At 39.1% G+C, this 16,371-nt stretch overlaps 1 protein-coding gene across 2 annotated transcripts in view; it reads right to left on the bottom strand.

The window, feature by feature from the left end:
• Nucleotides 1-379: 379 nt before the first annotated feature.
• Nucleotides 380-16,371, bottom strand: part of nr3c2 (nuclear receptor subfamily 3, group C, member 2) — a 109,206-nt gene continuing 93,214 nt past the window's right edge. Inside the window, exons 8-9 of one of the 2 annotated variants that reach the window (XM_028448332.1) lie at nucleotides 7,902-8,059; nucleotides 380-6,699 (exon numbers count right to left, since the gene is read on the bottom strand). In XM_028448332.1, the coding sequence (XP_028304133.1) occupies nucleotides 6,544-6,699; nucleotides 7,902-8,059 (314 nt within the window). In that variant the 3' untranslated portion in view covers nucleotides 380-6,543. Of the gene's footprint in view, nucleotides 6,700-7,901; nucleotides 8,060-10,969; nucleotides 11,080-16,371 lie in introns of those variants that run through there. The other variant, XM_028448403.1, reaches the window with a different exon arrangement.

Raw genomic sequence — 16,371 nt, 5'->3', positions numbered from 1 at the left:
CTGCCTTAAAAAAAAAAAAAGTTTTATTTTTTTATGGGGAAAAAAGTTTACCGTATGTACCGATTGCTTAGAAATATTTTACAGAGAGTAAAAAGTCAGTTTTTTGGATACGGGGGAAAGGGTTTATCAATAATAAATGTGCTGCCTTGGCTTTAGAGATATGGCTTTCCTTCTACACTCCTTTTCTTTCCTGTTAAAAAGTAAATAATGTGACTCGACACAGTGACATAAAAGTGTACTGTGGAACAGGAGTAGGACAAATTCTGAGTCATTGGAGCCCAAAAGGGGAAGCTAACACAGAGGCATACAGCTTTGAAAGATAACGCTGCTCCCTTGTGTGAGGGATGATTTTTTTTTTTTTTTTTTTTTGGGGGGGGGGGGGGGGGGGGGGGTTTGGAGCTGCTGATTCAAAACTCTTAATCAAACACTGAACAGTGTGTTTGACATACGAGGAAAGCTGAAACATGGCTGGAAAGTGACATATTTGTCCCTCTGACATCAGCTCATGTCCTAATGCTGGGGTCACTGCATGGTTTTAATGCAATAATGATAATCATATTAAATGGAAATAGCACCTTATTTCTAAGCAGCAAATAAAAGCACTTTAGAGAAAAAAACAAATGCATATTAATTCACACAAGATAAGTTATTGTACATGCTTCTTTGCATCAGTAGGACTTTGAATGATTACCGGTATTGTTATTATTTTTTTGGTTGGTGTGCTAACAGAAGAGCTCTTCCTCTCTTTTCAAATTTGGCCTTGTCTTATATCTGGAAAAGTTTCCCATTTTCAGGAACCGAAACATAATAATCCAAGAGCATGTGTCAAACCCGAGGCTCGGGGGACAAATCTGGCCCTTGAGAGCATCCAATTTGGCCTGCAGGAGAAAGTAAAGATGATGTAGAAAGCAAAAGTCCATGTTTAAATGACCAAATAATTAGATTTAATTTAATGAAATTACATTTTTTCTGCAGTTAATTTTTCACCAACAATCCAACAAATGTTCCCTAAATTAAACTCAAGGAGTTTTCAGTCCTGTAGGGACTGATATCTGTCATCTATTACTTGGATATTGTTGGTTATTGTGCTTTACGTAACTAGGAAACAAACAGTTTTGGAAAAATCTGCGTCCCACTTGAACTTAAACTGGTCCGTATTTGGCCCCTGAGTTTGGCAGCCTCGCCCCAGAGGTTTTTCCTTTGAAAAGAGCTGCAGAAAGCTGTCCTGACTTTGTCTCGCTTGTTTTGTGTTTTGGATGTTCAATCTTGTTTTGTTCAGCCCTCACCAACGCCGCCTCTAGTGAACTGAGTTTCTCTGGGAGAGAATGGAAGTTTACTTGCATGCAAAACGTTACAGCAAGTTTAAAGGATGTAATGAGGTCTTATAATTCTTTGCGATAACTGTCAGATTTTTGCTTTTGGATATGTTGGGGTCCAATTTCTGTTTTTGTCTTTGCATTTCATTACATGCAAAATATGCGATTATTGACCGCTAAGGTGAGCATCGAGGATCCACTACGTCATATGTCTTGTCAGAAAACCTGAAATAGTATTTTTCATTGAGCCATGTGATAAACAGTGATGCTTAAGTACAAACAAAAAAGAAAAAAAAAAAGCAAGATTGAAAAAATCACAATGTTTTACTTCGAAGAAGATAATAAATGTACTCTCTCTAACATTCAGGTATAACTCCATAAATCTCTCACAATGTATTATACATTTAATTCTTTATTTGGCCCTTATGGTGCCAATACTTACTGTAAAGTCTTCTCTGTGAGCCAACACACAAAACATGGTGAGTGGGAAACATGTTGTTCTCTAACAAATGGTCAAAAGTAGAAATGTTTTTGTTTTTTTTATATTATCGCCAACATAAGGACTCGCTGTAATATTTACAATATATACTGTGAAACCGTAAATCAGGTGAGATAAAAAAAGGCACAAGTTTCCCTTTTTTAAATACAATGTAAACATCTGTTCAAAAAGCATGCAATAACATTTCATTTTACAAAAAGGGTCTTGTTTTTTAGACAAAGTACTTAAATATTGTTTTCCAGCAAAATATAATTCTCTCAAAAATACTTTCCCATTCATCCTGTGAACCAGTAGACAGTCTGTTTTTACATGTTCTTTTAAAAAGGACAGAAAAGGGGGGAAAAAAGAGGAAGAAGATCGTAAAATGAGGTCTTTCTGATTAAAGACAGTGCAATAATATTTAGCTCTGAATAGCTGACTATTGATTGCGGGATCTAACAAAAATAATGAAAAAAAAAATTAGAAGCTGCCAAAAAAAGCTTTATTTATCCCACCACCAATGTAATAAATAAACGCAGGCTCTCTATTTACTAGTTCCTTTGATCCTCAAACAGGCACGTATTGATCAAATTGGACATCTAAAGGATATATAAACCATGTGGTGTGATCAGATACCTCATGTAATTTTGTATTCATGCAACTCTTAAAAAAAAAAGCTGGTAAATCTGTTTCCAGTAAGAAATAATAATATTTGCAGAAAATAATCAAAGCTTTTTGAGTCCAAGTCCTTTAAAGCAGTGGTGGGCAAACTTCGGGTCACAGACCAAATCCAGCCTGTTGAATTTTCTAACTGGACCCATCATCTGTGCTAACCAGTTAACCAGTGCAAGGCCAATAATGGGACTGAACGGGTCTTCCTCTGACATTGGCTGTGATACATCTTGTATTCTGGGTGATAGACGGTAAATTAAAACCTGTCTACTGAGTATATTAACATGCTGTCAGAGTCATGAGTCAGCGCTAAAAGCTGCCGGGATTTGCCTTCTGATTCACAACTGAGTTCACCTGGTTTTCATTTCCTTTGAACGGCTTACTTTTCATAACACGGCCTGCACTGACTACTTTTTATAGCTTTAAATAAAACGTGTTTTCTTCATCGATTTATTGTTTAGTACGTCTAATATTAATAGCTTATTATAATTCAACTTTGAATGAAACCAGACACTCTTCTCTGTCCAGCAGATTTTGTGAGTGTCACGTACAAAGCTGCGCTAAAGGACGTTACCTCGTCCTTTCATTAGATCCCCAACAACTAAACGGAATAATGAAATCTTCAAAGGAAGCGTCTGTTAACTCTCGATAAAGGTACATTTTATGACTTTTATTGAACTTTTTGGGTGCTATGGAACAATCATAGCACCCAGGCTGGTAAACTGATGACAATTTGAAATCTTCCCTAAAAAAAAAAAAAAAAGGGCCTGATTTTGGACATCTGACGAATTAAAGAATCAAAGAAGAACTGTTTTCAACAAATTTAAAAAATATGTCAAAACTTTATCTACAATGCATGATTTTGTTCCCTTTTCATCTACTGATGGTCCACCATTCAAGTTTAAAAACCACATGTCATTGAGGAGCGAAAAGTTTGCCCACTCCCACTTACAGTAAGTGTATTTCTACTTTGAAGTGAGATTCATTGACAAGTTTGGTTAATATAATCAAACTGGATCTTTGATTTGAAGCTGCTCAAGGTGCTAATTTAATAATAACAGATAAAACATAGTGTAGGCCTCATAGATCATTACAATGAAGATAATATACTCATAAACCAATGAAGATTGTTGAAATTCCTCCTTGAAAGTCTGCTTTGATCTCCACTGTAAACACTCGGGTCATTGACACGTCGGAAAAGTGTTGCGCATTGCATTGTGGGATGTGGAGTCCCATAAACAAATCCATAGAAGTGTGTTTACTGCATTCTTACAGTTATTTAAAGCTGATATCCAGAGTTTCTGAGAGGACGTCTTGATGTCCCGCCCTCAACAGCTCCACTTCCTCCCCCTGCTTCTGCAATCTACCAGAAGCCACGCCTCTACTTTTCTGCATGTGCATCGCGGAACATAACAAGTCGAAGCCTCGACGATCGTTCCCATTTGTATAGGGGTCTATAGGATGAAAGACGGACTTATATACATTAATGTATATGAATGACCACCGGCAGTAGACCATAGTAAAAGAATAGTTAGGTATTTTTTCACATTTCCAAAGAATGATACATAAACATAGATTTCTCAGAAACTCCGGATATCAGTTTTAATGTTTCCGTCCCCAAAAAACTCTAAGTTATTTCTGGTGTTGTCATCAACTGGAAGTTGTGGCAAAACAATGGAGGATATTTATTTTGCGGTTTGTGAACGAAAAGATCCAACTCTGGCAAAAACTGAATGTCTCGCTGATTGAGAAACAAGAGAAATCATGGTAAGAATGAAGTAAAAACACTTCTATGCATCCGTCTACGGAACTCCACATCCCACAATGCAATGTCAATAACTCATGTTTACAGTGGAGATCAAAGCAGACTTTTGAGCAGAAATGTCAACCTTCTACATTTGTTTGAGCAAAATATGTTTGACATTTTGATCGATGAGGCCTGTAATGTATTATATGTTAAAAAAAAAACTATCATCTCCAGCAGCTCTAACTTGATTGGCGTGAGGAAACTACTTCAGTATAAAGACTCTTGTCTTCTTTAAACAGTTAAAACAACAGGGAGATGTGATGCTGATGTCCAGCACAAAGAAAAGGTCCCAAATTCAGCCCTCTATCCTCATGATGTCACACTCTCTCACTTTTGGCTGGATGACCATTCAGAAAGTCTTACCTCACATCACCATGGGTGCTTATTGAAACAGACAATTCTTGCTTAGCTGCACTAATGCCTCATTTCACATTGTATCTCCTCTGTGCAAATCTAAATGTGGAAATAGGATATGGTTAATCCTATAACAGAAATGCAAAATGCACATGCTGAAAGAGCAGATCAACCGTGCACATGCTTGACGGGGGAAAGAAACAACACGCACTCGCACAAACATAATCCCAAACTCACTTCACACACCCATGTAAATACACACTCAGGGCACAAAAGCACACTGCAAAAACAAACAAACTTAGGTTTTCTTTCCCTCCGTTTTTCAGTAGCATTTGTAAGAAACCAGTGGGGTAGGAGAGACGTTACTGGGTTAGATGGACCGATTGGATCTGTCGTCGTTAAAGCAATACAAGTTTGAACCCTTGATTTTTCACAATTGGGAGCGTAATCGTACCAAAATAAAAATCTGTTCTTAATCAAACAACATTCATCCACATGTACCTCAAAACATGTTCTATACAAGAGCTGAATAAAATGTGTTTAACAAGTTGTTAATACCTGTACATGTTTGCTTGGTTTTGATACATTAGCTGTTAACTGTAACTATCGTAGAGTAATGACCTGTTTTACAGAGGAACCTGTGTTTAAGCTTAGCGTCCACCTTGTGTACTATGTGGACTGTGAATGATCAACTGTACATGTGATGATTTGCCCCTTTTTGAAAAAAAAAACCTACCGTAAGCACCTTAATGTAAAACGGCTGGCTTGCAACACACTTGTAGTAAATGCTTATTATTGTTTGGAGGAAGAGGAGTTAAACGTATTTGACAAAGGGTTGGCTTCGCTTCATTGTGACTGAAAACAGACATTTGGACGGCTGCTTTGGAGATAACACAAATGGCCGCAATTACTATGGCTGCACCTCAGTCAAATCCATTACCCTCAGACCCGACTGAAATTGGTTTTTGTACTGCATTATGTTTTCCAACCTGCAGCACTCCTGTCTTTTTCTGCTCAAAGGGAAAAGAGGGAAATCTCTGATCAGTGCAGTTCTAAATCCACGATGCCTCTAAGGTTTTCTTGGCGAGGTTTCCTTCCTTAAAACACAAACAGCCTCAACTTTGGACATTTGCATAACATTTTTACATTTTTCTGCTTTTAGTTTTATAAAACTCAGTATGTAAATATACTAAATGGCTCTTACGATACCCAAAAAGGTTTCAAACCTAAAGGAACATGTTAGATTGAATGTAAATATTGAGTTTATGATGACGCCTGTATAGCCCTTTAAATATTCAAATTGTCTTTTCTGCATACTGTCTACATGTTCTGTCTTCTCGTGCTGTCCTGTATTGTTGTAGCTATGCTGCAAAGCAAACCTAAGTAATTGGCATTTGTTTCCTATTAGCACTATTACTGGTAACCGACTGCATAAGCTGGAGTAAATATTTGACTGTTTCTATAAATTGGTACGGGTGTGCGTTGAAGTGCATCTTTGTGAAGGCCTGTCGAAAGCAAGTGTTTGATTTTTTTTCCTTTGTGAGTGCAAGGTGAATATGCTCCTATCCTAATAAATGCATATGGCTTCATCTCCATAGAAAATACTGGTCTTCTTGTCTTTGGGCGAGGGAGGGTGCATGAGGGTGCGCTGTCACTTTAGTAGCTAGTCCTTTTCTCCGCGCCACACTTGGTTTACTGAACTATTCACAGCTCAGAAAGCTCTTGTGCCAACAGCAGGTCCAATCCTTCCTGCTCCATTTCTGGTTTTGCCTGTCACACCGTGTCACATAAACGTCCGATCTGAGCCGCTGGACGACAGGGTGCAGGCCGACACGTTGTTGGGCCTCGATTTGCACTTTTCTCCTTGTCCTCTTCCAGTTTTCTTGACTCTGCCTCTGTCACAGATGTGTTGCGAGTCACTTCTTGTGGAAGTAGATTGTGTGAGTAAGGCCTGACTCCACTTTTGGTATCTGGTCGCTGATGATCTCCACCAACATTTCGGGGAACTCCACCTTCAGCGCCTGAGACTCGCGAAAGGTGTAGAAACAGAAGTCCAACAAGTTCCCCACCAGCTAGAAAGATGGAAAAAAACATTTCATATAAGTGGCTCTGATGAAAAACTTCGGAAAAATCATATGGACTTACTGAAAAAAAACCAAGCGTGCTGGCATTTCCTGTGTCATGCCAAAATGTATCAACCCTGTTTCATTTCCAATCCCCACAATCATGAAATTCCTGGAAAAGCTATAGAATTTGAAAAAACAATTTTCCAGTCTTGAAAAGTCGTGGAAAAACTGTTTTGGAAATATAACCTATTTTATTTTAATGTTTAAAATATATTAAACCGCAAAGATGTTAATCATCATTGAGCGGGAATCACGAGATCTCACAAGTTTTTGCAAATTCACTCTTCAGATAAGTTAGTTGGCACGCTGCTGAGACGATCCTGGGAGCGTCAGGGGTCGGAATGTATATCAATATTTAAGAAATGCACGGAAAATGTGCATTCAATGCAACGTGGCTGGCAAATGTGAAATACCAACAATGACTGAAGAGACCCCTAGCCGTGCTGGATGTAATCTAGTACACTGGAAAGTCCCACTCATTTTTGTGCTCTAGTGGTTAGCGTTTCAGAACTAAGTCATGGAAATTTGGTAAATTATTTTTGAAAAATCATTGTGAAAAAAGTGTGGGAACCCTGAAATCAGCCCACCACTTGGGGGCAGCACTGTTTTTTTTTTCTCAAGCCGCACCTCCTTTAATGTGAAGCCATTGTTTAGGTCTAATCTCATTACCCTGGTAATTGGGGTCACTGCAGTCTGCCCATTGGTCTCTTAATATCTGATGGACATCACTTTTGAGGCTTGTCCAACACTATTGTTCTGCCGTGCACTCGTTGCCCCAGGTGCTCAGAAAATGAGTGCGATTGTGTGAGTTTTCCATGATGATCACCATGTATTCTGATCCAATGAACTGCAAGCTGCTATTGATCTCCATCTGTTCCATTTAACAATACAGCTCTGTAACCGCCTCTTCCAAAATAACCTTCGCCTGAGGGATGCAATAACCCCTTATTCAGAGCCCCAGCACCACTAAAGCGCTAAGTAAATGTGTTACCCTAGGTTGTCGTTTTTTCACCATACACTTCCTGTAATATTGAGCCCTCGAGAGGCACCAAACGTCTCGTTTTGAGTGTGAGTGTGAGTGCATAGCATGCCCAGACAAGCCTGTCCTCCACCGTCCACACATGGCAGGCAGAAAGGTGGGTACTTACATCGTGCATGGCATCCAGCAGCTTGGTGAGCTGGAAGAAGCGCTGCCAGGTTTGGCCGGAGTTGTTGGTTGCTTTTCCCACTGAGCGGCGGAGCTCCTTAATGTAATTAACCCTCATCTCCTCGAACGCCGGCTGGTTCTTCAGACCCTCTTTGGGAACTGGGAAATACAAACGCTTTGGTTATGAGGCAGATCCGATGAGCAGCCGATACCAAAAAAAAGGCTCTGAGCTGGTGATAATTGAGGTCATGCAGGACAGATTTATGCCCTCAACCTTGTTTCACCTTCTGACAGATTTACTAAGTACAGCTTGATTAAAGGACTCACACATATTGATCGGTCTGCAATAGCCATAAACTACCGAGGCATCTGATAGCGTCACCATCCTCTGGGAAAAACATCTATAACAACATTTGTTGGTCTCTAAATCTATTTTTTTTCCCATTCAAATGCAACTAGTTTTGACTTATGTCTGAAACTGCAGTGCCATCATTTGAAATGCTTAAATAGTCCCCCATCACAGATGAAAACACAACTTTGCAGCACACACAACAAACAGCAAAGTGAAAAACGCTGAGAAAATTAAATGTACGTAGGATATGGTTCTCCAACAGTTCATATTCACTTTATAATAAAATATTTTTTATAATAATCATTGTGACTGTGATTTAGTCTTGAAAGATTGTGTATATAATTTAATTTTGATTTATCGTTCTATTCCAAATAGATTACAGTGCATTTCATCGCAATTTTAGTAAGAAAATGGGTGTGCCCATACATTTATACCTCCTATCATTATTAATGGGGATATAAAATGTCTTCCAAGCCTTTAAAGTGTGAATGATTCTGGTACGATGAACAGGATTACTGATCCATATAACTGCCAATATCTGACAAAAAGGAGAATTGGCACTTGTTGGAGGTTTGCAGTGCCCTTGTTACATTTTTATTTAGGTACTTAACTTTTTTTTTATTCATCATAGAAAGGTAATATTTTTAAAATCAAGGAAAATGGAACAAATTGTCATTGAAATGAATAATAACTCCTTCACCCCACAGTCCACACAATTCTTAGGTCATTTGAAGTTTGTGACTTTAGCCTTGGTTTAATGCTGTAATTGGAAAACGGACATGATTTATATAGCGCAAGGACACTCCGACACATCGACGGGTAGAGAGTGGGATCGAACCCCCAACCTCTTGATCAGAAGATGACCCCCCCTCTACCGCCTGACCCATGGTCGCCCCAATTGTCTTCCCTGTGATGGACTGGTGTTTTGTTAGGGTGTCTAATATCAGATGTTGTGGGCTAATGAAAAAGACGCTATTTTACTCTTGTTGTTTCTTTCACGTTTCTGCTTCATCTAGAAAATGTGGTCCTGTATGACAAACATATTACAGTAAATTAAGGTTCTCTGAAAACACAGAAAGGGAGATTTATTTATTTATTTAAAAAAAAAAAAAGAGCTTAGTGCAAATTACAAAATCACATTTCCATCCCACAGGTCTCCAATTTGAATTTCCTGCCCTGCTAATCTCTTTGATGTCTTTTTGAAAATAGCTGGCAAATGCACAATAAACATGTTTGCCTTTTAATAGGTCAAGTCTTGCACAGCCATCAGTATGTTCCCCTAGCACACGGATGTGAAACTGTTGAAAGTGTAATTCGATGTGCTTAGTGAATTATCCTCCCACTCCTACACAGCAGTCTTTTTTTGGATATTTTTCCAGTGTTAATGGTCTAAGCCTATTTAGCAATTCATTAAAGGCACTTACAACATTTCAAGTGTAGCCAGTGATTCATTAAAAATGACGGTTATTCTGCAAAGCAACTGATTAAGAGCTATCTCAACGACGGCGTTAAAGGACGTGGAATACTTGAAATGAAAGGTTTATTATTAATTTGGTCATCCAAAGCTCGTTCATCATGTATGTTCATAAATTGGCCTTTTAACAGCTGCAGCATTCCCTTCCATTAAAAGTTAGTCTGTGGTTAAAAAATAAACATTTAGTGAAGATTAAAATACAGTTTTTACATGTTGCACAGTTCACCTATGAAAGCACTGCGATAAGAGTGAGAAATAAACGTGGATTCAAGTCAATCCACTTCTTTTTCAAGGTAATCCAGAATTCCAAACATTAATTAGTACTATTTACTGTAAAGAACAACATATTAGCTTTCAAAAACTTAGATTTTTCAAATTGAGTTGGAATTACCGTCAGGTACTGTTGAAAAAACAAATATTTGTATCAATTTGTAAAATCTCCCCCCCCCCCCCCCGAGCAGGATGTGAAAAGTGGACATGTCCAGTTAAAACCGGTCGTATGGTCACCCTACCTTATGCAATGGAAGATTCCATTACATTTTGGAGGTGATACCAATCAATATACTGATTCTGGTTTAGTTTAAAAAAATAAAAAAATCCCTATCCTAACTACAACATCACATTGTATTCTCACCTTAAAACATTCGACTATTCCCCACCCCTTCCATTTTCTTACCCTGACTCCCTCTTCCCTGTTCCCTTCCCCCTCACCAAGGAGTAATGCTGCGTTCACACCGGATGCGTCACGAAATGTTCGTGCGTCCAGATTACATACAAAGACAATGGATAGACATTGGATAGGCCCAGAGGCTAAATCTTTCCTGTGTGGCGGTGCGGTCCGCTCCCCATTTTTCGTTATTCGCACATTTGCAAGAGTTGAAAATGTTGAACTCCTGCGACTGTTTCGCATGACGAAAGCCAATCAGAGTCTTTACTGACTATGACTTCAGGCCGTCAACACAGACACCGGTCTGTTCACCCATTCAACCATGGAGTAGAAGCTGTGTGTGTCCACCTGGAGCTGTATGACTGCCTTTATAACTGGGACCAGACTAGGAAGGATTAGGCGTGGAGGTGGTAGTAGCAGGTAAAAGTTATCTCTGTAGTTTTCATCTTTGAAAGTCAGCACTGAGCTAGGATAGCATTAGCCGCTAATCAAACAGGCTTTTTTCACTGGTGGTTTATATTTATGAGAGGAGAAAAAGGAGCGTAGCTCCTCGCTTCAGCAGGCATTGAAACTCACCGAGTTGGATGTGTCGCTGGTGGGCGGTGCTTCGCTTCAAACGCGCATGGGGACATTTTTTGATCCTGCAAAACCCTTCGGAACATTTTGTGCGGCAGACGCGTCCAGTGCTGCAGAAGTATGGAATCAGAACAGTATCATAATGAATGAACTCTTGCAGGGTTTTTCACGAATGCACATGCTTTGTTTCACAGTTGTATTTCAGATTCACAAATGCGCAAGATCTGTTTTGCAAATATATATTTTATGCAAACTTGTAATATACATTTTGAAATGCACACGCTCTACTTCACAAATATAATTTTGAGGCCCACGTAATATAAATCCACAGATAATGCAAATTGCTGAATGTGCATTTACAAACTGCTTCTGTGCTGTGAAACCTCTGTGTATTTGTGAGAGAAATGTGTGCGGTGAATTTTGAGACTGCACTGACGTTGCTGGTCAACGGACGTCACCATTGGCTGATAAAAGTGATTGACAGATTCATCAGCCAATCAGACTTCGCCACACTCTTGTTTGAACACTGCGTATGTGCACATATCAGTAGCTCTGCAATTGGTTTAACAGTGCGGCGAAAATGTAAGAAGCCATATAATTGGCTGAAAGCAAACACACCTGATTGGCTGATGAATCTGTCAATGACTTTTATCAGCCAATGGTGACGTTCGTTGACCCGCGACGTCAGTGTGCCTCAAAATAATATTTGTGCAGTAGAGCGTGTGCATTTCAGAATTTATATTACAAGTTTGCATAAAATAAGTATTTGTGAAACAGATCTTGTGCATCTGTGAATGTGAAATACAACTGCGAGACAAAGCATGTGCATTCGTGAAAAACCCTGCAAGAGTTCATTCATTATGATACTGTTCTGATTCCATACAGAAGACGCATTTGGTGTGAACGCAGCATTACACTGCCCTCTCTTTAATGAAGTGGTTTTTACCCTTTCTTAGGGAGGGCTGGTAATGGTCACGCAATAAAATAAATTCATTTATTTAATTTCCATAACAAAACATGCATTGGTGTCATGAAAAGATTGCACTACATGTAGCGTTTGACCTTCGACAGCATGTGCAGACAAGGTGAAAAAAAATACCAATCTCTCATTATTGGCGAAAACATTCCTCTCGTTTCATAATTAATCGATCTTTATGAAACGTGACTCAGTAATGTCTGGTTGGTTCCACAGTAAACCTACTGAGTTTCATCCGGATCAGATCTGGATTGCGCAATTCACCACAATTTCCTGAAAAAATGGGGGTGTCCATACATTTGGACCTACTGTATTGTTATTAATATGGATAGAAAATTCTTCCAAGTCTTTAAAGTGTGAATGATCATGTATCAGGGTCAGGATCACTGTTCCAGATAACTGTGAATATCTGACAAAGTGGAGCTTGGTGGAGGTTTGCGTGAATACTACACTGTAAATACCATCCTTACCATAATTGCAAAAGAACAAACAGTCAACAGGATTGATGATAGTATAGTCAATGTGGTCACTGCACCTGGATAACTGTGACTGTACCATATCCATATGACTCACTTGGATCACCCTGACTAATATTTCTTGAGATGCCATGATGCAAAATGATCAAAGCATGTAAGAGGTTACTGGTCTATTACAGGACAACCTGTAGATTACCTGAACCAAGCTCACATTATAAGATTATTCGTATCTAACGTGAATAAAAGCTTTGGATTCTTAGTCCAGTGGTTCTAGCAGGAAGTTGCTGGGTTTAACTCACAGGATGAACCTGTAAACCTGTTGTCTAGTCCAGTTACCCCAACCACCAACTACAAAAACATTTTTGGCAAGAACATTAGTCAAGGATGACTAATAAGTGATTAAAAATATTTTGTCAGGACAAGAATACAAAAGTCTGCCACTTGATGTGGTCAGTAACACCTTTGAAACATAGCTGTTGATAATTTATTATATAAAAAAACAAAGAAACTAACTCTAAATTATCAAAGCCACACTCAGAATAGATAGACTAAATTTTTTTTTACATTGACAGAAAATGTAAATTTTCCTTGTAGATTGACGTGTTGGATGATCTTCTAATAGTAAAAAAATATATATTCCTATTTTCTATGTATTTGTGTTTATCAAACGCTTCAGATAGCATTAAGTCATTTGCAGGAATATGAGTAAATAATGACTGGTGGGACCTGTTTGAATGCTGCAGGCAAGCCAACTTCTTGTCACTTATGATCCAAGGTTTTCAAGAACTAATTATAGCAAGGCAACAACTTTGAGTGTAGTGTTTGGCTACAATCCCTCTAATGCGCTCTGTTTCTCTGAAATCTGCAATTCTTATCAGCGCGTGATGCACAAACACCTTCAGGCTGGACATATAGGACTCAGAGGAAAGCAGATCTGCAAACAGATTGTACCCGTGTGCAGAGGCTGGGATTTCTGAGCTAGATTTCATGGCTGACATGATGAGAATGTGCTAAAACCCAAGGCAGCGTTTGGACCTTTTGTTTTTCTCCCACTGACCCACATACACCATGATTAGAAAGTGACCTGGCATTCAGGGGCATTACCATGACCAGCCCACAAATAGAGCATTATACCACCAGAATTGGTGTCAAATTGATTTTCACTGCATGGTGCAGGTTTTGTGAAGTAGGCCATGTTCAGGATTGGTCTTTTTTTTAACAATGTATGTATAAAAATACATGTTTTGTACTGCCAGTAGAAGATGGCAACTTTATATTGTTGAAAAGCATGTCCCATCTTGCTTGCTGTAGCTCCTAAATACTTGAATGACAGGATGGACTGCGCGTTTGATTTAGTAACCAATAATTACTATTTCTAAGTTTACAATGTTACTAAAATAATATCCTACTGAGCTGTTAACATGTTATCACAAGTTATCACAATATTTGAAGCAAAAAATCTCGCAGCCCATCTGAGAGTGAAGGATTTTTTTATGGCAGTGTTTCTCAAATGGGGGTATGTGTATCCTTAGGGTTACGCGATGGCACTACAGGGGGTACTTGAGCGAGAGAGAAAGTGAGAAATTAACAAATAAAGTGTCAGTCTTGGTCCCACCCCAGGCGTGAGATGACGGGAAATGATAAAAACTATAGAAATAAATCTATTCAGGAGACACTAAATCAGTGTTTTTCAACCTTGTGGTCAGGACCCCATTTAAACTCAATTTTTGGAATATTTGAAATATTTTTAATTCTTATTCTTTTTTTTTTTTTTTAAGAAAATTTAAAGCAACACACAATCTTTATCAACTGTATAAAATCTTAGCCCAAACATGATCAAAAACTGATCCTAGAAAAAAAACTAATTGGGGTCACCAGTGATGGGGTCACGATCCAAAAAAGGTTGGGAACCACTGAACTAAATATTGTTTCTTTCCACTTATTTACAAAATGAGATTCTTTCAAATGTGTGTTATCACCAGTGTTGGGAACGTGACTTTAAAAAAGTAATTAGTTGTAGTTACTCTAGTAACTGAGTTAGTAACTGAATTACTCTATAATAAAAGTAACTCATTACAAAGGAAAGTAACTATTTGCGTTACTGTTAATAAAAAAAAAAGAAAAAAGTTGCTATATCTCAAATAATTCAGATATTTTAGATGCGTGTGTCGTTGTGAGGTGCTTCATTAAATTTGATTTTTTTTTTTTTTTCATTAAATTTGAGTTGCTTACAACGGATGTCGACAAAGTCTTCACTCCTGGATATAATGAACACTTCACATGTACGTTCTTGTCTTTGACCACAATTCATTTAAAGTAGTGTTTGTATCGTCACCTTAAAAATGACAACTTTTCATCAGACTGCTCCAAGTTCCATCTCTGCTGCTTCATCCAATCTGTAGTGGTTGCGTGTGTGTGTGTGTGTGTGTGTGTGTGTGTGTGTGTGTGTGTGTGTGTGTGTGTGTGTGTGTGTGTGTGTGTGTGTGTGTGTGTGTGTGTGTGTGTGTGTGTGTGTGTGTGTGTGTGTGTGTGTGTGTGCTGGCACATGTGTAAAAACACTGTCTCTGATTGGCTACCATGAAACATGGCGCCGCCTTAGCCAATCATAATCGCTCACCTTGTTTTGAACCCACCTCCTCACTACAGCTGCGTGTGAAGCCTGGGATGCATTCAATCAATACATGTAACGCACACTGCATTTAACGTTCAGTAACGTTAACGGTGTTGTAACGGCGTAAAAAGTAACTAGTTAGATTACCCCGTAAGTGAAAAAAAAAAAAACGCCGTTACCTCCAAACACTGGTTATCACGAGTTAATTCCATCATTATGATCTATAGTTGTTTTTAAATTGTTTTCTAAGCAAAATGTTGTAGTCGGTCAAAGGTGGTACAGAAATAAGAGAAAGGGGGTACTCGAGCCTAAAAAGTTTGAGAACCACTGCTTTATGGGATAAGTTGACGAAAGCAACAAATGAATGAAATCATTCTGCATATTGTCAACCAGAGCTGTTGTTGTGGGTGTAAATAGTTTGCGAGGGCTAATGTTATTACAAACTAGGTCAGGAGACAATGTGGGCTTCAGTGAAACCCAAGCCAAGGTCAGAGAGGAACAGCAGCCCTTGTCTCTTTTCTCTCCACCTTCCTTACTCTATTCTCTTTCTCTTGTTCTTTCTTCATGTAGTGCTCGCTTTTTCTTATTTTTTTTCTCTTCAAACCTGCCTGAAGGTACACACACACACACACACACACACACACACACACACACACACACACACACACACACACACACACACTGTGACTTGCTAACAAGTTCTGACACTGCCTCTGTAAACATTCCCACTGTAACCCTTTCCACAAATCAGCAGCATTATATGTGAATGACTTGGCATCTTTTTGAACTATAGCCATATGAGACACGGAGCAGTGGCTTAGTGCACTCGTACACTTATCCGTCATCGTTTACAAATGTAATCTCCACAGCAGATAGAAGGAAATTAAACTGGCTCCTTTGATTCTGCCACCTTGCTTCCTTTTATCCACACGCTTGCTTCCAAAATTCCAGCCCAGGCTTTGAGGAAGTGGAAGGAAAAATAGCTGGTTTTGGACCCCTGCCCAGTGCTTTACTGGCCTTTATTAAGTACAGCAGGGCTTTCTGGAAGAACTCCAGAGGACCAGTGAGGAGGGAAGAGGGACGCCACGGCAACAGAAGGAACACTCCACCACCCCAACGCTCCTTTTGTTTGCACCTTCTTTCTTCCTATAGCTGTGCACCTGTCTCCTCCTCACTATCACTAGCTCACGCTGTCAACTTTGGGCTCCATTTCACTCTTTAACTTTTCCTGCTTGGATTCTCACTGCCTCTCTGTGTGTTCTTGTTTTTCTCTACCGACATCCAACAGCTGAAGTCCAGCAGGAGCTCACCTGCTTTTAGAGTTTATAGCAGGGAGATA

Source organism: Gouania willdenowi, chromosome 1 (assembly GCF_900634775.1).
Source record: "Gouania willdenowi chromosome 1, fGouWil2.1, whole genome shotgun sequence".
Lineage (NCBI taxonomy): Eukaryota > Metazoa > Chordata > Actinopteri > Blenniiformes > Gobiesocidae > Gouania > Gouania willdenowi.
This window is presented reverse-complemented; position numbering and strand designations above follow the sequence as displayed.